This window comes from Pipistrellus kuhlii, unplaced genomic scaffold (genome assembly GCF_014108245.1).
Source record: "Pipistrellus kuhlii isolate mPipKuh1 unplaced genomic scaffold, mPipKuh1.p scaffold_m20_p_1, whole genome shotgun sequence".
Lineage (NCBI taxonomy): Eukaryota > Metazoa > Chordata > Mammalia > Chiroptera > Vespertilionidae > Pipistrellus > Pipistrellus kuhlii.
The window spans coordinates 14,968,981-14,990,806 of record NW_023425404.1 but is presented as its reverse complement, the minus strand read 5'-3'; the positions used below and the strand labels follow the sequence as shown (position 1 = coordinate 14,990,806).

General features: G+C 40.5%; 2 protein-coding genes across 2 annotated transcripts; one reads left to right on the top strand and one right to left on the bottom strand.

Annotated features, from left to right (window-relative positions):
- The first annotated feature begins 2,269 nt into the window (after positions 1–2,269).
- On the top strand, positions 2,270–5,141 carry LOC118730905 (disintegrin and metalloproteinase domain-containing protein 21). Its single transcript, XM_036459377.2, has one exon. It carries the CDS (start codon positions 2,519–2,521, stop codon positions 4,649–4,651), a length of 2,133 nt encoding a protein of 710 aa, XP_036315270.1. The 5' UTR covers positions 2,270–2,518; the 3' UTR covers positions 4,652–5,141.
- Positions 5,142–14,791: 9,650 nt separating this feature from the next.
- Positions 14,792–18,927, bottom strand: LOC118709298 (disintegrin and metalloproteinase domain-containing protein 20). The gene is made up of 2 exons (XM_036421255.2): positions 15,541–18,927; positions 14,792–14,842 (listed from the first exon to the last, which is right to left on the bottom strand). The coding sequence occupies exons 1-2, from the start codon at positions 17,623–17,625 to the stop codon at positions 14,792–14,794; spliced, it is 2,136 nt and encodes a 711-aa protein (XP_036277148.1). The 5' UTR covers positions 17,626–18,927.
- Positions 18,928–21,826: the final 2,899 nt, after the last annotated feature.

Genomic DNA, 21,826 nt, shown 5'->3' with positions numbered 1-21,826 from the left:
TTCCTTAAAGAAAAAACTGCAGCTTGTGCCCAATGACACTGATTTCACGACTCACTCATGAGACAGACAGATGGGAAAACAAAGCATTTGAGCATGATAGAATAAGAGGAGAAATGGGAAGGTCTTGAGGAATTTGAAATAGCTGTGGGAAAAGGAGAGATGTGGAGGAAGACAATTCTCTACTTTGAGATTCTAATAATGATTTTTAAAAAATGTTTTCATTGATTTCAGAGAAAAGAGGAGAGAGGGAGAAAAAGAAACATGGATGAGAGAGAAGCAAGAATTGGCTGCCTCCTGCACATCCCCTACTGGGGGTTGAGCCCACAATCCCAACATGTGTCCTGACTGGAAATCAAGCAAGTGACCTCCCAATGCATGGGATGATTTACAACCAACTGAGTCACACAGGCTGAGTGAGCATGTGGATTTTTAATGGCACCACTTTACACTGATGGTAGGATGATGGTCCTTTAGGAGTTTGAGTCTCTGGGGTTTTAGAATAATATAATAAGGGCAAAGGGTATGGCTCAAAGATTCTTTGAAGCATTTTCCTATTATTGCCTGCTCTCAAGATGAGCGCTAAGAAAAATAATATGACATGGTTTATATAGATTATCAGCCTTCTTCACCACACTATATTTTTATCAGCCCCTCCAGCCACAACTGCACTCCATAATAAGTAACAAACATATCAAGAGAGTATCACCCAATTTAGAGAGCTTTGCTGTTGGAAGTTTTTATATAGTTGAATTATCTATAAATTTTGTTTTTCCTCTTGTGAACTACTTGTGCCTGGAATAAAGTGCCTATCCATTAGCAATGGAATGTGCTCATAGGGCTCCAAGCTCTCTAGGCAGGTTAATATTAAGGATATTGTTCAGTCTGAAACAAGTCCTTCCTACCCACCAGCATCAAGGTAAAAGCAAGTCTAGGATAAATTATAATCTTAAATACTGTAGTTTAACTATTTAATTGTGAATGAAAGGTAATCAGAATGAATTGACTACTGGCACTATACATAAATGAGGAACTTCAAATATTTGGGATGTGTAAATGTAATGTCCAAGAGAATAAATGAAGAAAGGAGCAATATGGCATAGGAGGGTTTGAAATATCAGCTGAGTTATCATCTCCATCCCTTAGGGTGGGGAGCTAGCACAAACTTTTCTCATTCTGATTATGCATTCCCCTTGTAAGATTTTTACAAACAAATTATTTTGAGATCCACTCCGCCCCCCGACCCCCGCCTGCTGCCCTGGTGTATGAAATGGAAAAAGTATATGGCAGAATTAAACCAGTTGTATTTCTTTTGCAGATTAGAATTACAGTAGAGCTGTTGAGAATTAAAGATTTTGTCAGAAAGTAGTTGAAGTGATAGAACTGACCAACTAGGCTCAAATGGAATGGAACTGAAGACAGGGGCATGAAGTTGAGAGAAATGGGAAATAATGAAAGACAAAAATATGTGGGTTCTCTTTGAGTTTGAGAAATAGATATAGCAGGAGTAAGGAGAGCTGGAATGATTAAAATTATTGGTAAATGGCTTAGTGTATAAGAAATGGCTTGGTTTTGCTTCATTTGCTGATAACGAGGTATAGATTATGACTATGGGTGGGTAAACTGAAGTGCACTGAAGCTGAATTGGAGAGGTTGAAAAATGTTGAAAAACCCTTCTGGTTTTCAGATGAGTTGTCTATATACTTTCTATCATTGTTCATGATTTTTGATGGAGCATAAGACTATTGAAGTTTGTATAAGAATGATAGGGAGTGGTTAATGGAAGAGTGAGGAAGAAAAGTTAAAAATTAGTGTAGTCAAATGTAGCAGGATGAATAGTTTGGAAATAACTTCATGGGGAGTTTTATGGCTCTGGACCCTGAAGTATATAGGGCTTCTGAGAATTGGATTTCTCTAAAGTTAGCTTTAGGGAAAGTTCAAGTTTAATATATATGTATATATAGAGGAGCTCTGTGAAGAGGTTTAGGATTCATTTTGGTTCTCTTTGTCATTAAAAACAAAACAAAACAAAAACAACAGCAGAAGTCATAAGGGAAGCTGTATGGACAGATGACATAGAAGGATTTTAATCAGAGTAAAAGAAGAATCAACTAGGGATTAATTCAGAGTCCAGCAGATTATTGGTCAGGCATCTTCATTTCCATTTCTCCATCAGAAGCTTAATCAGATTAAATTAAAACCCAAATACCTATCATCCAGCTGCAACAACTATCAACATAGGGCCAATTCTGTGTTATCTATAATCCCCAACTTCCCACCCCAATTTATTGGAAGCAAATCTAAAGCATTTTCATGATTCATCAATCACTTTTCACCATTCAATTCTTCCTCTCTCCCACTTTCCTTCTTTTTATTTTCAATTTCAGCATTGAAGCTCTGCCAGGAATCAGATCCTTAAAGGTCAGCTCTACACAATGACCAGCTCAGAGGCAAGAGCCAGACCAACAGTGCCTCAAACTCTTTTTGCCTGGATAGATGACTCCGTAATGGCAGCTCCATAATGGAGACTGGTGAGGCCAGGGTGTCCATGAGAATTGTTATCCTGCTGCTCTGGCTTGGGGTGTTTCTATCCCCTTCTGGCCTCTCCCAGGCTAGGCTTTCTCAACACCTCAGCTCTCCAGAAGTGGTAGTCCCCTTGAAGGTGACAAGCAAGGGCAGAGGTTCAAAGGCTCCAGACTGGCTCTCCTATAGCATTCAGTTAGGGGGCCAGAGACACATTATCCACATGAGGGTCAAGAAGTTCCTGGTTTCCAGACACCTACCAGTGTTCACCTACACAGACCAGCATGCCCTCCAAGAGGATCAGCCATTTGTTCCTGATGACTGCTACTACCATGGTTATGTGCAGGGGGTCCCAGGGTCCCTGGTTGCACTCAGTACCTGTTCTGGAGGTTTCCGAGGAATGCTACAGATAAATGACCTTGCTTATGAAATCGAGCCCATCAGACACTCTACCACATTTGAACACCTGGTGTATAAGATAGATAGTGATGAAGTACAGTTCCCGCCTATGAGATGTGGCTTGACAAAGAAGGATGTAGCACATCAACAACTGGGATTAGAAGAGACTGAGAAAACAACTCTGAAACAAAATCCAACTGATAACTGGTGGGCCCACTCATGGTTTCTGGAGCTGGTTGTGGTGGTAGATCGAAATTTCTTCATTTACTCCCAAAGTAACTTCTCAAAGGTGCAAGAGGATGTATATCTTGTTATCAACATAGTGGATTCTATTTATCAGCAATTGGATACCTATGTGATTTTGATTGCGATTGAGATTTGGAATCATGAAAATGTTTTCTCAATGATAAGCATAGAACAGGTTCTGGAGGATTTCGCTCAGTGGAAACAAATAAGTCTTTCAAGGCTAAAGTGTGATGCTGCCCATATTTTCATTAAAAATTCACTTGTAAGTACACTTGGTATAGCCTATGTTGCAGGAATATGCCGGCCTCCTATTGACTGTGCAGTTAATAATTTCCAAGAAGACCCCTGGTCTCTTTTTGCCCTCACCGTGGCCCATGAGTTAGGCCATACTTTGGGTATGCAGCACGATCAAGATTTTTGCTGGTGTGGGCAAAGTGGTTGCATCATGAGTGCTGTTAGAATGCTAGCAGAGAGATTCACCAACTGTAGTTATGCAGCTTTTACAAAGACCACTTTAAACCAAGGATCATGTCTGCACAATCTTCCAAGTACAGGGGAAATGATTATGCTGAAGCGCTGTGGAAATGATGTGATTGAAGAAGGAGAGGAGTGTGACTGTGGATCTATAAAGCAGTGTGAACAAGATCCCTGTTGTCTGTTGAACTGCACTCTGAGCCCTGGTTCTGCTTGTGCTTTTGGGCTGTGTTGCAAAGGCTGCAAGCTCATGCCATCAGGGGCTTTGTGCAGACCACAGGTCGGTGAATGTGACCTTCCAGAGTGGTGCAATGGGACATCCCACCAGTGCCCAGAAGACGGATATGTGCAAGATGGGAATCCCTGTGGTGACAAAGCCTATTGTTATAAAAAGAATTGTAGCAGCCATGACAGACAGTGCAGGGAGATTTTTGGTGAAGATGCAAAGAGTGCATCTCAGGAGTGCTACAAAGAAATCAACTCCCAGGGAAGCCGTTATGGCCACTGTGGTCTAGATAGTAATAAATACCTAAAATGTAATACCTCAGATATCTTCTGTGGGAGAGTTCAGTGTGAGAATGTAAGAAACATTCCCCGTCTAAGAGATCACTCTGCTTTGCAGCACATTCACATCAATGGTGTCCCCTGCTGGGGTGTCGGCCATCATTTAGGGATGAACACACCTGATATTGGTGAAGTGAAAGATGGCACCATGTGTGGTTCAGGAAAGATCTGCATACAGAAGAAGTGTGTCAGTCTCCCTCTCCTATCACAAGTCTGCCTGCCTGAGAACTGCAACATGAAGGGAATCTGCAATAATAAGCATCACTGCCACTGTGGCTATGGGTGGTCCCCGCCCTACTGCCTGCACAGAGGCTATGGAGGTAGTGTTGACAGTGGCCCAGCATCTGCCAGAAAAGTATTCTTTCTATTTATGATCCTTAGTTTGTCTGTTTTGCTCCTACTGTTGACTATTGTGTTTATATATCTCCAAAAACGTTTGGGTCCCTAGAAGACCAAGACTCACCCTTCAGATTAAGAAAATGCCTCTAGTTAATATCTTATGCATTATAAAGTTTTAGTTTCTTGGAGGTAGTAAGGTTACATGCCTGAAGCACATTTCTGACAGATCACACACAAAAAAAAGAAGAGACCTTCCTTTATAAAAGGTCAATTTCAGAAACATTGCCATCAAGAAAAAGGTATTTCCCAACATCTTCCTAACTACTATTCATTGTATAAAGAGCAAAAAAAAATTCCCTCTGAGTTGGTACTCTTTGTGTTTCTTGAGTACACATACGACTCATGGGAAAGCCAGGAGACAGACATCTAAAGACCCATGGGTGAGTCTTGCCTCTCCTTTTATTCCCAAAGTAATTTCTCAAAGGTAAAAAAGATACATTTCTTATTGTCAGCATAGTGAATACCATTTATCAGCAGTGGGTACTTATGTGATTTTGATTGGGATTGAAATTTGGAATCTTGGAAGTGTTTTCCCAATGATAAGCATAAAACAAGTTGAGATTGCCAACTTCATCATTAACAGAATTCTGTAGAAACCAGGTCAATGAACATGACCTTCCAGAGTGGTGCGATGGATGGAACATCCCATCAATGCCCAGAAGATGGAAATGCCCAGGCCTGGATTCCCTGTATGACAGTGCCTCCTATTATCAAAAGAAATGTAATGATGTTGGGGAAATTATTTAAAATTTCTAACATTCTGCTCCAAAATCTGAAAAGGAAGAGAATACAATTGCTTGTCCCATCCAAACTCTTGGGTCTACTGGGCAACCAAAAGAAATTCCTGTTAAAGCATAAACAAATTATTGCTTAATAAAACTCCTGGCCCTGCACCCTCTCTGTTTTCTAATCAAGTCTGTCTGCTTTCTTTGCCTTCATTTGATAGTTTGGTATCTTCTTGGAGTATTTTCTTTGAATATCAGAACATGCTCTCTGGAAGGGCAGAGTGGTTTATATCCGTGTGTTTTTTGTTTTGTTTTTCTGCACACTGTTTTATCCCAATATATAGAACAGTGCCTTCTATACAATAAATATTTGAAAGAAATATTACAAATGGATTATCAATTATATTAATTAGGAAAATTAAAAGTTGCTCCTGTTTTTAAAACCACTGAAGGTTCTGCTCAAAACTGGAAATTGAATATTTAAAATAGTGTGTATTTATAATTCTGCCTTTAGTTCTTACCCTTCACTAGTCTTTGTCCCAAATTTGTTTTCTCCCCATTCTATTTTTTTTAATAATAAATCTTTATTGTCCAGATTATTACAGGTGTTCCCCCCACACACACACAATAGTCCCCATTCTATTTTCAATGTTTTTGAAAATATTGTTTCTTGAAAATACATATCTAATCAGGTACCCTTTATATATGATCTAGGTAACTTCTAAATGATAGTCTTTGTAAATTAAGTCAAAAGATCTTTTTTATACCATTTTTCATTATGTTTTGCACACTTTGCACCCTCTATTTTCTGTTCTGAATATACTTGACTGTGTTGTGTGTCTGTACATCTGTACGTGCAATTCTCATTCCAAAAATGCCTTTTACCACCCTCCCCACCCACCATCCCTAACCAGGCCCTGGAAAACTCCCAATTTTTCTCTCAATAGAGGTTAAACATCATACCTTTGGAAAGGCATTTCCTTGTGAAATGTTATGTGTTCTACTTATGTGCTTCTGTCACTTTGTGATAATCCAATTAATGCACTCTAGGAATATACCAGAAGATTGTCTAACAACCTACCAGCCAGGGATAGAAAGAAGGGACATGTAGTAGAGCCATAGAAATAGGGAAGCATGAAGCAATAATATAATCTGATTATACCTGAAGAAGACCCACATGTTTTAAGTGTATTTGGCCATCTGGAGACAAAAGGCAGCTGTTACAGGTTACTTCTCTTTTGAAGTTGTTTTATTTTTGTAAAAAATGTTACATTTGATGATTGTCAAATGTATCAATTAAACAATTATTTTAAATTTACTAGGATTTATATAGTTTAAAAATCTATAATAATAAAAGCATAATATGCTAATTAGACTTGACAGCTGAACAACATTCAGTACTTCATTCTGGACGTCCTTCCAGACGGAGCCACAGTGGCGGGAGCTGAGGCAGAGGCAGTTAGGGGCCATTAGGCAGGCAGGCGAGCAGTTAGAAGCCAGGGGTCCCAAATTGAGAGGGGTGTCTGACAGCTGGGATCGGGCCTAAACTACAGTCAGACATCCCCTGAGGGATCCTACAAGGCCAGACTGAGGGGACCTTCCCCCCACAACTATATGTATAAATATCATGCCCTGGGCCTCTAGTATTTTTATAATTTTGTAGAATTAACCTCTCATTGCAAACATAGTGTCTTACCTGCTATTTTATTTTGGATTCCCAAAAAAGCAAATGCTAAGACCAGGATTTAGGTTGAGCTAGTTATTTGGAAGCACAAAAATAGCATATTAATGAGCAAGTTCCCACTGTGAGCTACTGGGGCTATCCCCCTGCAGACTCAATAAGAAGCTGTGTGAAATACACCTCAGAATACTCCTCCATGGTGCAGGAGAAAGCTGTCATGAAAAGAAGTGAGATACAACACTTTAAAGTAGGAAATTGCCAGAGATGGACATTGTCTACTGTAGCTGCCAGGGGGTGTAGGGTGGACCATAAATATCTACTATATTCAGATTCCATAGAAAACAGAAGCTAGGACAAGGATTAAATGCAAATCTATGTTCTGTTGTACTGGTGACAATTCCTACACACACCAATACTTTTTTTACTTTACAGAAGTGTGCTTGGCCCATTTTTACTTTACAGAAGTGAGCAGGCTGGGAGCAAGAGGAAGTTAATGCATCTGGGAGTAACTGTTAACCAATAAGAGATATTTTGGAAATATACCTCATAGCCCCCCCAAACCTCATGGGATAATTGTGAGGTGTCTGACGATGTCTCTCAGACAGGCCACAGTAAAATTCTGTTCTGGTTGTTCACATGGTCACCCATGTATGCTTGAATTGCCTCTAACCCTTTCCTGTCTCTATTTTCCACTCCTTCACCATGCACTCACATCTTGGGACTGTATCTCAAATGAACTACTCACATTCAAATGTTTATCTCATGGACTCAGGGTCAGGGATAGCTAGTATTAGAAGTGTTCTTTAAAAGGAAGATCCATAGGATGTGAGATTCTAAAACTGGATTGCTTATTTGTCAGAAGGCCACCTAGGACTCACAGTTGCACCAGTGGATTTGTAACAACTGGTGTGCTGCAACACCAGGAACTAAGACTCTCACTTGTGGTATGTTAAGATGAGGTACAGATGGAAATGGTGCCCTGACTTATACAATAGCTCTCATGTCTGAATTAGAAATATGAAGATTATGAAGTTAGTTAACTGGTGAAGAAGCCAAGAGGAACGAAAATGACAGGCTTAGTTCAAATAACTCAGACATGGTGTGAAAGTCCTAAGACCTCTATGGCAATGTTTGAAGAGAATCTCATTCTACAGACTGTGTTGAAATGATACTGAAGATTTATCATAAATATGCAGATTTATAAGGTTTACTGAATTTAGAACTCTGGTATGTTTCCTCTGTAAAAATCCTATTAGAGAAGAAATGCCATCCTGAGATTTAGGATGACATTTGAGTGGATGCATCTGAAAACTTGAATCCTGAGGTTCTCATGAACATGCTGGGCTAGCAGAACTCATTCCTTACCCTTTGCTGGAAGAGCACAGCATTTCATTGCCTGGAGATCATGTTCCACCAAAGATCATACTTATCCTCCTAAATTTCTGTTCTTAACTTTTCCTCATTGCACCCAGACCAATAACTGGGGTCAATACAAATCTTAATATGAGAAGAAGTAGGTCACCGTCAAGAGAGCTCTGGGAACCAGGAATATATAGGAACGGATGCTGAGGATATTGTTTCAGGAGAAATAGAATATAAGATTATACAAGGGAAAGCTTTTAAATAAGGGGGGAGGGGGAGAGGGCTCAGCCCTAGCCGGTTTGGCTCAGTGGATAGAGTGTTGGCCTGCAGACTAAAGGTCCCAGGTTTGATTCCTGGTCAGGGCACAGTGGGTGTACAGCAGATAGCCAATCAATGACTCTCTCTCATCATGTTTCCATATCTCTTTCCCTCTCCCTTCCTCTCTGAAGTAAATAAAAAATATTTTTAATGCAATAATTCCAGCAGCACATTAGAATCAGCTCTGTTACCTTTGCAAGAATGTTAAATCCTGCCGAAACCGGTTTGGCTCAGTGGTAGAGCATCGGTCTGCGGTTTGATTCTGGCCACGGGCATGTACCTGGGTTGTGGGCACATCCCCAGTAGGGGGTGTGCAAGAGGCGGCTGGTTGATGTTTCTCTCTCATCAATGTTTCTAACTCTCTATACCTTTCTCTTCCTCTCTGTAAAAAAATCAATAAAATATATTTTTTTAAAAGTGTTAAATTCTGTGCACCCCCTTATTTTTATTTATTTATTTTTAAACAAATTCACTTTCTGTGAAGACCTAGGTTTCAAGGCTGTGTCACAGAGTCAGAAACAGTGAAGTCTCTGTAGAAGTTTTTCTTTCTTAAAATATATATATATATATATATATATATATATATATATATATATACTATTGATTTCAGAGAGTAAGAGAGAGGGAGAGAGAGAAAGAAATATCAATGACCTTCTGGTTCATAGGTCAATGCTTAACAACTGAGCCATGCCGGCCGTGCTGGAATTGTGTCTTTGAGGATTGGAAATGTTGGTGGACTATAATAATTGAGGTAGAGATGCTAGAACTACTTTGGCAGAAAAATGAATATGGGGATCAGAACATTTAGGGAAGAAGGTGTGTAAGAATGAATTTCTTATGAAAGGCCAGAGAAATCACCGCTGACACCATTTCTCTGGAGGTCCCAGAGGAACATCTTGACTCAAGCAGTAAGAAATGCACATGCCAGTCAGAGGAAAGCAGTCAGCATTGGGACCTCAATGGTGGCTGTCTCTGTAGGCCTGGGTTGAACAGGACTGGGTGCTATAGAACTGGGCTCTGTAGTGCCAGTGAAGGTCATAGATTACAGAATAGTAAAAAAAAAAAAAAAAGTGTTAGTCCTTACTATTAGAAACAAAATGGTATAATTACTGTAATGGGCAATAAGACTAGAATGATGAACTCTGGGCCCTGACCTAAGTATATCTGAGGCCATGTATAATAGATTTTGGTTCTCCTAGTGGTGATATAGGAGGGGCAGACAATGAGAGCATATATTGCATTATACAATAAAAAATATCAAGAGCTGGTGATCAGCATACTGATGCCAACTTCTGCAGTGGACATCTCTTGTCCAGTTTTCAAATCCTGAGTCAGATCATTGAGTGAGCCATTTCCAATGGAAGGAAAAATGAGGTGCCTTTCAGGAAACACCATGCAATGTCACCACAAATATATGCAAAAATAACCCTTACCTTGTTTCCCCCAACTGGGCCTTGTTTCCCCAAGATTCTTGTTCCCCAAATGAATATATAATACATTGAGGGTAACCACATAATGGGAGAAGGGGGAATATTCAGATCTTTTGAAGACTATCAGATGCAAGGTCTGACCTCACAGAGACACCACAAAATGTCCCATGAAGGAGACCATGTTAATGAAGAAAATTCTGATCCCAGGGCATCTCAAAATGGGTCCAATAAGTCTGTGTACCACACTTTGGTAACTTCCTTGGCTCCCAAGTAAATAAATTCAGAAGATGACAGGGCCTGCATAATGATTCTTTGATCTGTGAAGTAAGTTATAATAGCAAAGTCCAAGTGAGAAACCCTAAATATTTCCTCCATACCCACCTATCTCTATAGTAAAACAGAAACACAAACATATTAGTTCTAGTAATAATTAATGTCGTTTTCTAATACTTTTTTTTAAATCGAATTTATTTAAACAATACAACAAAATTTAATCAACAATATAGTTGCCGTTGTTTTCTACTACTTGTGCCCAACGCTCAGGAAGCATTTTAATCCCTCTGTTGTAAAATTCTTGTGATTTTGATGCAAAAAATTCGGTCAATGCATTTTTGAGGCATTCTTCATTATTAAATTTTTTTCCAAGAAGAAAGTTTTGCAAAGAACGAAACAAATGGTAATCGGAAGGGACAATATCAGGAGAATATGCAGGTTGAGGGAGAACTTCCCATTCCAACTGGCGCAGTTTTTCAGCAGTGATTCTTGCAGTATGCGGTCGTGCGTTATCGTGGTGAAGAATTATGCCCTTCCGATTAATCAGCGCGGGTTCTTTTTCTCTTAAAGCTTGGGCTAACCTTTCCAATTGGGCACTATACACTGCACTTGTAATGGTTTGGTTAGATGGTAAAAGTTCATAATGAAGAATTCCTTTAAAATTCCACCAAACACACAACATCACTTTTTTCGCATGCAAGTCAGGTTTTGGCGTGGGCTGCGGAGCCTCATTTTTGTCCAACCATTGAGGCCGCCTTTTCAAATTAACATACAGCACCCATTCTTCATCTCTGGTAACAATTTGCTCTAAAAACGGCAAACGGTTTTGACGAGAGAGGAGCGAACTGCAAATTGTGACTCTTTGATTACGGTTGTTGTCGGTCAACTCATGAGGAACCCATTTTCCAAACTTTTGGACTTTGCCAAGTGCACGCAATTGATTGGAAATTGTTTTTTGTGAACAATTTAAAGTTGTCGCAAGCTCTTGTTGGGTAATTTGAGGATTTTGCACCAAAAGAGCTTGAAGAGCTTCTTGATCAAAATTGGACACACGGCCTCGACCACTCTTGTCATCTAACGAAAAATGTCCCTCGCGAAATTTCTCAAACCAACGCTGGCATTTTCTGGCGCTAACTGCATCTTGACCAAGAGCACTACAGATGTTTTTTGCAGCCTCACTTGCTTTTCTTCCTAATTGGAACTCGTAAAGCATGCAGTGCCGAATATGCTCTTCATCCGCCATCTTCTTAGCCCTAGTTTTGCAACAAAAACCAAACCAAACACAAACTTTTTCAAGCAAAACTTGTTAATTGCACTTCACACGTTCTGTAGATACCACGTGTTTGAAGGTTATGTCAATACAAGTCAACGCCAAGCAAGATTTTAAACGAATGTTTAAAAACGACATTAATTATTACTAGACCCGATATCATGAATGAAGCAGCAGAGATTAATGCCACCACTTAATGGCTGCAGGTGGCGATCCACATCCTATTCCCATTTAGTTCCATAGTATTTCTACAACAAAGAATCAAATGTGTCTTTGTGAGTGATAGTGAATTATCATCAACTTGCATAAATAAAAACTCCAGTCATGTGTACTGTGTTAGATATAGTAACTTCACTCGAAGAGAACATCAAGAAAACCTAACAATCCCCAAATATCAGATATATATCATAGCAATATCTTTACCAACACAGCTCCTAGGGCAATGGAAACTAAGGAGAAAATAAACAAATGGGATTACATCAAAATAAAAAGCTTCTGCATAGCAAAAGAAACCATCAAAAAAACAAAAAAGTCCACTCCATGGGAAAACATACTTGGCAATGTTACCAATATATCCAATAAGGGTCTAATCTCCAAAATGTATAGGGAACTCATACATCTTAAGAAGATAAACAATCAAATAATAAAATGGGCAAAAGACCTAAATAGACACTTTTTGAAAGTGGACATACAGAAAGCCAAGAGACATATGAAAACATGCTCAAATTCACTAATCACCTGAGAGGTGCAAATCAAAATGACAATGAGGTACCATCTCACAAGTATCAGAATGGCTATCATCAACAAATCAATAAACAACAAGTGCTGGCGAGGATGTGGAGAAAAAGGAACCCATGTGCACTGCTGATGGGAATACAGACTGGTGCAACCACTGTGAAAAACAGTATTGATTTTCCTAAAAAAATAAAAAATGGAACACCCATTTGACCCTGGAATCCCACTTCTAGGTATACAGCCCAAGAAATCAGAAACACCAATTAGAAAGGATATATGCACCCCTATATTCATAACAGCACAATACAATAGCTAAGATTTGTAAACAGCCTAAGTGCCCATCAGCAGATGAGTGGATTACAAAACTGGTACATCTACACAATGGAATACTATGCTGCTTTTAAAAAGAAGGAATTCTTACCATTCCCAACAGCATAGATAGACTCGGAGAATATTATGCTAAGTTCAATAAGCTAGTTGGAGAAAGATAAATATCACATGATCTTACTTATGTGTGGAATATAATGAACAACATAAACTGATGAACAAAATTAGATCCAGACACAGAGAAGCATCTAAGACATTCAAACCTCAGAGGGAAGGCAGGAGAGGGGGTAGGGGTAAGTGGAGTTGTATGCATGCATATAAGCATAACCAATGGACACAGACACTAAGGGGGTAAGGGCATGTGCTAGGGGGTGAGAGTGGCCAGGGCAAGGTCAATGGGGAAAAGTTGTGTAATATTTTAAACAATATTTTTTTTAAAAAAGAAAGAAAACCTAATAATCCTAACTGAATAGGAACACAGGCATATATAAAATTAATCAATAACAAAATTGAGAAATTGTCAGTATCAGGAAAAAAATGAATAAGGATACATTATTAGAGTTCATATAAATATAAAAAGGAAAAAGATATGGTATTATGAACACTTTATGCTAATAAACTTGAGAAAAATAAGGGAGGAAATTATGAAAAACGTAATTCACCAAAATTGACACAAGATTTAAAAAACGAAATAGTTGCCAAAATCGGTTTGGCTCAGTGAATAGAGCGTCGGCCTGCAGACTGAAAGGTCCTAGGTTCGATTCCGGTCAAGGGCAGGTACCTTGGTTGCGGGCACATCCCCGGTGGGGGGTATGCAAGAGGCAGCTGATCCATGATTCTCTCTCATTAATGTTTCTAACTCTCTATCCCTCTCTCTTCCCCTCTGTGAAAAATCAATAAAAATATATATTTTAAAAAATAAAAAACGAAATAGTTCTACCTCTGTTAAAGGGATTGAATTTGAAATCATAGATTAACAAAAGATTTCAACAGCTAATTTTCTCAAATATTTTAAAGAAAACGAAAGTACTGGATTGTTAGGAATCAGAGGTCTTAACCCTCATTAAACCTTATTTATAACTCCAAGGAAACGATTATAGGGAATGGGCAGTGTAAGTGAGGTCCAGAACCCCCAGCACTGACATTTCATATATCTGGGGATGAAGGCCCTGCCAATGCAGCCCAAAGCAAGAAAGATCTGACAGGAAATATTTGGTCCCTGGTGCTCATCCAAGCTGGCCAAGGCTTGTTCAGGCCTACAAAATAATTCGGTTTCTCTGTCTGCAAAACTGGCTTCATCACGCAGCGCTCTCCTCTCCGGGTGTTCATCCCTCAGAAACATCTTGCATTCCAAACTCCAATTTGGGGTCTGCTTCTGGAGAACTCCAACCACCAGAAGGAAGTAATTCCTGATGAATCCCTAGGGCCAGGGGAACAAAGCAAAGCTGAGCGTATTGAAAGAGCTCCTCTGCAGAACAGGGACCAAGACCCTTTAAGGAGGGCAAGTGACCAGCTCTCGCTCATGCTTCAAGAACTCAGAGGAGGATCACCCTGCTAACCCCAGCACTGAAATCACAATCTGAGGGTGTCTGTGGCCAACTGGTGCTGTTGCTTCTAAGCAAGGATGAGGGTATGAGGGTGGTTCTAACAAAGCCAACAAAACTGGAATCCCAAACCGAACATGACAAACAGAGTGAATGGCTCCAGCCAAAATGACACTAAGTGTTAACTTTTAGCACACAGGAAAGTCAACTCCTTCTTCCCTCATCCTTCATTCCAGGCTACTTCTACTGCCCCCCTTTGGCACAGCTACCTGGAAGAGAGCTGGCAAGACAGAAATGGGGTATATAGTGGCACTTCCCAGATAGCACATCTTACAATGCAAAGATGGGGGAAGGTTTAGACCTGTGTCCATTCAGGATACAGAAAGAGATGACTTCCATGGAGCATTTGAGATCTTGCTTCCAAGTATGTTGTCAATTTGGTCAAACGCATTCTTTCTAAAAATATATGTTTTTATTGATATTACAGAGAGAGCAAAGGATCTTACAGTGGGAGAGCAAGGAGCCTAAGAAATGCAGGTAGTCATGCAATCTGTTTTTGAAGTGGGTTTTAGTACCTGGGAATATAAAGAGAGACAAAGAGAGAAACATCTATGTGAGAGAGAAACATTAATTGGCTGCCTCCTGCATGCCCCCTACTGGGGATCGAGCCCGCAACCCGTACATGTGCCCTGACCAGGAATCAAAAAGGTGGCCTTTCAGTGCAGAAGATGACACCCAACCAACTGAGTCACACCAGCCAGGGCTCAAATAAATTTTTATAAAATTCTCTTTAAAAAAATAAGAGACGACTTCCAGGGGAAAAAAAAAAGAAAGAACTTTTAATATGGCTTGAAGCACTGAAGAGGAAGTAAGAACATGCTAAGAATCCTTCAGTATAATATGATCTAGACAAGAGAGGTCCTTAATTTTTTTTCTTTAAATAGTAGACATTTTTCTCTACTATTAAAAAACTAGAGATTTTTAAAATGAAGCAGGAGCCTTATTGTTCCTATTTGTTCTCAGGTTCCTCTTTTTCTTTTTCTTTCTCTACCTCTTCTTCCTTTTCTTTCTCTACCTCTTCTTCCTTTTCTTTTTCTTTCTCTACTTCTTCTTCCCTTTCTTTTTCTTTTTCTACCTCTTCTACCGCTTCTTCCTTTTCTTTTTCTTTTTCTACCTCTTCTTCCTTTTTTCTTTTCTTTTTCATCCAAAGCACAGGGAAGCAGAATAAAAATAAAGCAATCGAAGGAAAAAGCCACAAAAAAAGGTAAGACACGTTGGCCTGTGGTTGTGGTTGTGGTTGTGGTTGTGGTTGTGGTTGTCCATTCTTAGAAGGAGGTGGGCCACTATCAATACTACCTCCATCGCCTTTCTGCATGCAGTTGGGAGGTGCCCACCCCTGGCTGCAGTGGCAGTGCTGTTTATTATTGCAGACTCCCCTCGTGTGGCAGGTATCAGTCTGACAGGCTTGTGATACAAGAGGCATATTGACACATTTCTGGTTGATGCATATCTTTCCTGGACCACACACTGAGCCATCTTTCACTAGACCAATATCAGGTGTGGTTATCCCTAAATGATAATCAGTGCCCCAGCAAATGGTGAAGTTGATCTGAAGCTGATGTACTGTTGTATGTTCTGTCAGGTTAGGAATAACTGACACGTCTTCACACTGAACTCTCCCACAGAAGATATCTGAGGTATTACATTTTAGGTATTTATTACTATCTAGACCACAGTGGCCATAACGGCTTCCCTGGGAGTTGATTTCTTTGTAGCACTCCTGAGATGCACTCTTTGCATCTTCACCAAAAATCTCCCTGCACTGTCTGTCATGGCTGCTACAATTCTTTTTATAACAATAGGCTTTGTCACCACAGGGATTCCCATCTTGCACATATCCGTCTTCTGGGCACTGGTGGGATGTCCCATTGCACCACTCTGGAAGGTCACATTCACCGACCTGTGGTCTGCACAAAGCCCCTGATGGCATGAGCTTGCAGCCTTTGCAACACAGCCCAAAAGCACAAGCAGAACCAGGGCTCAGAGTGCAGTTCCACTGACAACAGGGATCTTTACCACACTGCCTTATAGATCCACAGTCACACTCCTCACCTCTTTCAACAACTCGGTTCCCACAATACTGTAACCTAAAAATATTCCTTGGATGTGGAGGAGTGTAAATACATAAACCAGATCGCATTGTAGTGTCCAAATACTGGGCATAACTGCAGTTGCTGAATTTAACTGTTGGCCGTTTCAAGGCTGACATTATGCACCACTTGGCATCACACACACACCATGCAGTGTCATGCTGCATACCCAGAGAATGACCAAGCTCATGGGCCAAAGTAAGTGCAAAAGAGTACACATTGTGGTCCCGGAAAACAGCAACTCCACTATTAAAAGGCTTCCGGCATATTCCTGCAATATAGGCAACTCCAAGCTTATTACCAAATGATTTTTTTATGATAAGATGGACATCATCATGTTGTAGTCGGCCATCAAGATTGGTAAACTTCCAGAGAGAAAAGTCGTCCAGAAGCTGATCTATGTCATCAGTGGAAACTAGGTTTCTTTGATTCCAGATCTCAACTCCAATCAAAATTACATTAAGCTTGAAAGGGCTATAGAAGATATCTACCACACTGACAAGCTCAAGTAGCTCACGCTGCACTAATGACGTATTACGTCCAGAGAAAAGGTATCGAAAGTAGTCCACAACTATTGCCAACTCAAGAAATCGCAAGTGAGTCCACCAGTTCGCATGAGAACTTTGCATCAGAGTGGACTTAGGCAACTCTTGCAACTCCAATTGGCGTGCTATTTTCTCTTCTGTCAAGCCACATCTCATAGGCGGGAACTGTATTTCATCACTATCTATCTTATACACCATGTGTTCAAATGTAGTAGAGTGCCTGATGGGCTCAATTTCATAAGCAAGGTCATTTATCTGTAGCATTCCTCGGAAACCTCCAGAACAGGTACTGAGTGCAACCAGGGACCCTGGGACCCCCTGCACATAACCATGGTAGTAGCAGTCATCAGGAACAAAAGGCTGATCCTCTTGGAGGGCATGCTGGTCTGTGTAGGTGAACACTGGTAGGTGTCTGGAAACCAGGAACTTCTTGACCCTCATGTGGATAATGTGTCTCTGGCCCCCGAACCGCAGGCTGTAGGAGAGCCAGCCTGGAGCCTTAGCACCTCGGTCCCTGCTTGTCACCTTCAAGGGAATCACGACTTCTTTGGAGAAGCGCTGAAAACGCCTAGCCTGAGAGTGGCCAGAAATGGACAGAGATACCCCAAACCAAAGCAGCAGAAGAGTGACCTTGATGTGCACCAGGGCCTCACCCACTGCCATTATGAAGCTATCAGTCCAGAACAGAGAAAGGCTGAGGCATGAGGCACTGCTGGTACAGTTCCTCCCTTTATCTGCTCAGGGTGCAGGGCTGACCTTTACAGATGTGTATCCTGGAAAAGTTGGACCCTCAGAGCTGCAGTGCTGAAAGTTGAAAATAGAGCTAAAATGGGGTGGGGAGGGGAGGGAGAGTGGGAGAGAGAGGGAGAAAGAAGAAAGTGAGGTAAAAGTGTTTCTTCAATTGGGACAAGATTTGAATCAATAAATTACCTGGAATTGCTCTTATTTATATGTAAGGGGAAAGGAAGGGGGGAGGGCAAAAGGGTAGGTTTCCATAAAAACAAATGAGACTTATCATAGTAGGTGAATTATGATTGAATCTGGATGGTAGATACATAAAGATTCATTACATACTATTTTCTAAACATGTAAATTGGCATAAACATTTCCGTATTAAAAAAGCACTGACCTCTAACTCCCACATTTTTCCTCTACTCCAAATCAACTGATACTCTGCTATCTTCAACAAGTATATGAACCCCCCATCCAAACTCACCATTTTTGGTCCCTTTATTCAAATAGTTTGTTTCATCTCCCCTTTTCTCATGCAGACATCTTATCTATTTCCCATTCTGTTTGTAGTTAGCTATCAAAGTAAGCCCCACCTAAGGGACTCATTAGTTTTGAGACCTCCTCCAATGAAAACAATTTTTAATTTTATAATGCATGCTTATCTGCAGAAAGGACCAGTTGAATGTCCAAAGAGGCAGCCATGCTGATGGAGTGATATGGGGTGGGGCTGCTAGTTGGGGGCAAGGCAAACAGCCCAATTGCCTCTCTCACAACATGAAGGCAGCAGCCTTCTCTCTACCCAGCCCTGGGCATTATGTTCTCAATCATAAGACCCTTATCTTGGTTGCACATATACAGAGTCTATTCTATGTTTTTACATGACTGATGAGTTTACTGAATTCTCTAGAGAAAGTTGGACTGAGGAGTTTAAACCTAGAATTAGTTTGTTAAATTGTTCAAAAACCATAATTTGAGTGAACTGACATCACTCCTGTTACAAATATAAATTTTAGCTCAGGCAAAAATTAATTTTTCTCATTCACTGACTTTTAGTTAAAAGTATAGATAATTTGCCTGGCTGGCGTGGCTCAGTGGTTGAGTGTTGACCTATGTACCAGAGGATCATGGTTCGATTGCTGGTCAGAGCACATTCATGGGTTGTGAATTTTATCCCCAGTAGGGGGCATGTAGGAAGCAGCTGATCAATAATTTTCTCTCACATCCATGTTTCTCTCTCCTTAAAATCAATGAAACCATTTTTTTTTTTTAAAGAACACCTGCATACATGTGAGTAATTTTTTTTTTAAGCTACACCTTATTTTTTAAAAAAATGTATTTTATTGATTTTTTACAGAGAGGAAGGGAGAGAGAGAGATAGAGAGCTAGAAACATCGATGAGAGAGAAACATCAGCCAGCTGCCTCTTGCACACCCCCTACCGGGGATGTGCCCGCAACCAAGGTACGTGCCCTTGACTGGAATCGAACCTGGGACCTTTCAGTCTGCAGACCAACGCTTTACCACTGAGCCAAACTGGCTTCGGCAATGTAGGTAATTTTTCAGAACAAATGGATGGCTACTGAAAACCAAGAATATTATTTTTAAAAAATATTTTTAATTATTTTAGAGAGGAAGAGAGAGGGGGAGAGATATAGAAGCATCAATGATGAGAGAGAATCCTTGATCAGCTGCTTCCTGAATGCCCCCTACTGGGGATAGAGTTAACAACTTGGGCATGTGCCCTGATTAGAATGGAACCTGGGACCCTTCAGTCCACAGGCTGCTGTTCTATCCACTGAGCTGGCTAGGTCCAAAAACCAAGAATATTAGATGAAACCTCTTTAAGAAAGCTCTCTGACACAGGTGAAATCCTAAATACCAAATTTCCTTTCCAGGTTTCTCTCCATATCCTTGGTATTTGCTATAGATCTGGAGATATTAAGATGGGTACGAATTGTTGGAAGAGGATTATCTTCTATAATAATAAAAGCATAATATGCTAATTAGACCAGACATCCTTCCAGATGACCTTCCGGATGAAACTGGAGCTTTGAGGGAAGCCTGCGTCCCAGGTGCCTGCTGGTGGCTGGAGGGAAGCCCAGGTGCCAGGTGCCAGAGGGAAGTTGGTGCTGGCAGCTGGGGGAAAGAAAGCCTATTCTTTCATGAATTTCATGCATCGGGCCTCTACTGAACAATAAAATGTTATAAAGAAAATAACCCATACTAAATTTTATCAGAAATATGATGTGGTAATAGGAAAGTTTATTGCCAAGAATCTTTGAGACATATCAGTCTTTGTCATTGCTGCATGATTCCAAAGATAAGCTCTGATGGAATATCACACCTTACCATTAATTATGTGAACTGGTGTCACTCCAAAGCCCTTCCTTTCCAGCATTATCAGCACTTCAAGTAGTGTATCCTCTATATCAATTATGAATTCTTTCACCTGCAGGATATCCCAAAAGCATGTATACACACTTTAACAGCTGACAACTCAACTGACATTTCTTTCTTTTCAGCCAGACTAAGTTTTGGACACAAGAAATTCATCCTAAAATGCTACTGGGATTTTGAAAATACAGTTGAAGTACAAACACTGCCTGTATAATTATTTTAACAGCTGATAACTCACTTAATTTTCACTCCTTTTTAGGTTTAACTGATTTTAAATAATGGCTGAAGCCAGACTAAGCTTTGAATAAAGAAAATTTATCCACTAGATCAGTGGTCGACAAACTCATTAGTCACCAGAGCCAAATATCAACAGTACAACGATTGAAATTTCTTTGGAGAGCCAAATTTTTTAAATTTAAACTTCTTCTAATGCCACTTCTTCAAAATAGACTCACCCAGGCCATGGTATTTTGTGGAAGAGCTACACTCAAGGGGCCAAAGAGCACATGCTAGACTTTTTTATGGGGACAATAAAAGATAAAGTTTGTGGTGCAAAACCTGCAACAATTAACAAATTGAGGGCACACAAGTACTGAATGAAACTGTTCTTTAAAAAAAACAAACACGCTTTTAGAGCGAGAGGGAGAGAAATATCAATGAGAAAGAAACATCATTGAAATGCTGCCTCCTGCATGCCCCCTACTGGGGACTGAGTACCTGACCTGGGGATCAAACCGGTGACTTCTTGGTTCAGGGGTTGACAATCACCCTCTGAGCCACAGTAGCCAGGCAAAATGATTCTTGATGTTTGCGATTCCATTGCTTCACGTTATCAGCAGTGCCAGGACCAGAAAGGTCACCAGTATGAAAGCAAGTGTTGACAAAAAAAAATTATTCATTTATGTAGATGCTTTTAAATTTTAAAAATGAATTGTACGTTAATAAAGATTAACTTTACAATCATTCAAAATGTGTATACATTCTTTGGGACACCCTATATTTCCAGCAGCTATAACAAACTCCTCAAAAACCCCTTCCTTACCATGTCTCCCCTCATTCTGTCATGGCCTAATTCAGTGTTTCTCAAACTTGGGTCAGAAACCATCCAGGGTCATGAATTTGATTTAGTAAGTCATAGCTAAATGAACTCCCCCCCAAAAAAACAAACAAACAAACAAACAGTTATCAGACAGCTTCATAGAGATCATGATGTCACCTGCTATTATTACCTGTCACCATAGAAGCTAGGGCAGCATTCTGCTGTCCCTTCTTATGCTATTACCAACTATTTCCTAAACTCCAAAACTACAACTTATACCTTGTCTATGAAGCTGGAGCTGAGTCTCTCCATGGTGCCTTTCTCTGTTGCTTTTTGGCTTCCTGACATTTTACCAAGAAGGGCACTAGAGGGGGAATAAAAGGCAAAAGCAGAGGCTGAGGGATTTGTTACTACCTATTGCTGTGACTATCTGTGAATCCCCAGCAATGGTGCCTTGCTCTACTGGTGAGGGTTGGTTACTACAAAGACCCAGAACCAGTTCCATCAAGCCCTGTCAAGGGTACGAGTACGGCGGGACAGGGCCCCTCCTGAGGACTGGATGTACAGAGCCATGCTCCAGTATCCGAGGCAGCCCACACCAGTCAGCCATGGTCCCTCTCTGATGTTCCAGGCCACGTCCAAAATGCCTTGACGCAAGCCCCAGGTACATGGCACCTCTCTCCGAGATCTGAGTCCC

Excerpts from the sequence above, each read along its gene's own strand:
- LOC118730905 (XM_036459377.2), top strand. The coding sequence starts at position 2,519 with ATGGAGACTGGTGAGGCCAGGGTGTCCATGAGAATTGTTATCCTGCTG.
- LOC118709298 (XM_036421255.2), bottom strand. The coding sequence starts at position 17,625 with ATGGCAGTGGGTGAGGCCCTGGTGCACATCAAGGTCACTCTTCTGCTG. Across the intron at positions 14,843-15,540 it reads AACCACAACCACAGGCCAAC|GTACTAAAACCCACTTCAAA; the intron begins GTGTCTTACCTT and ends TTATATTCCCAG.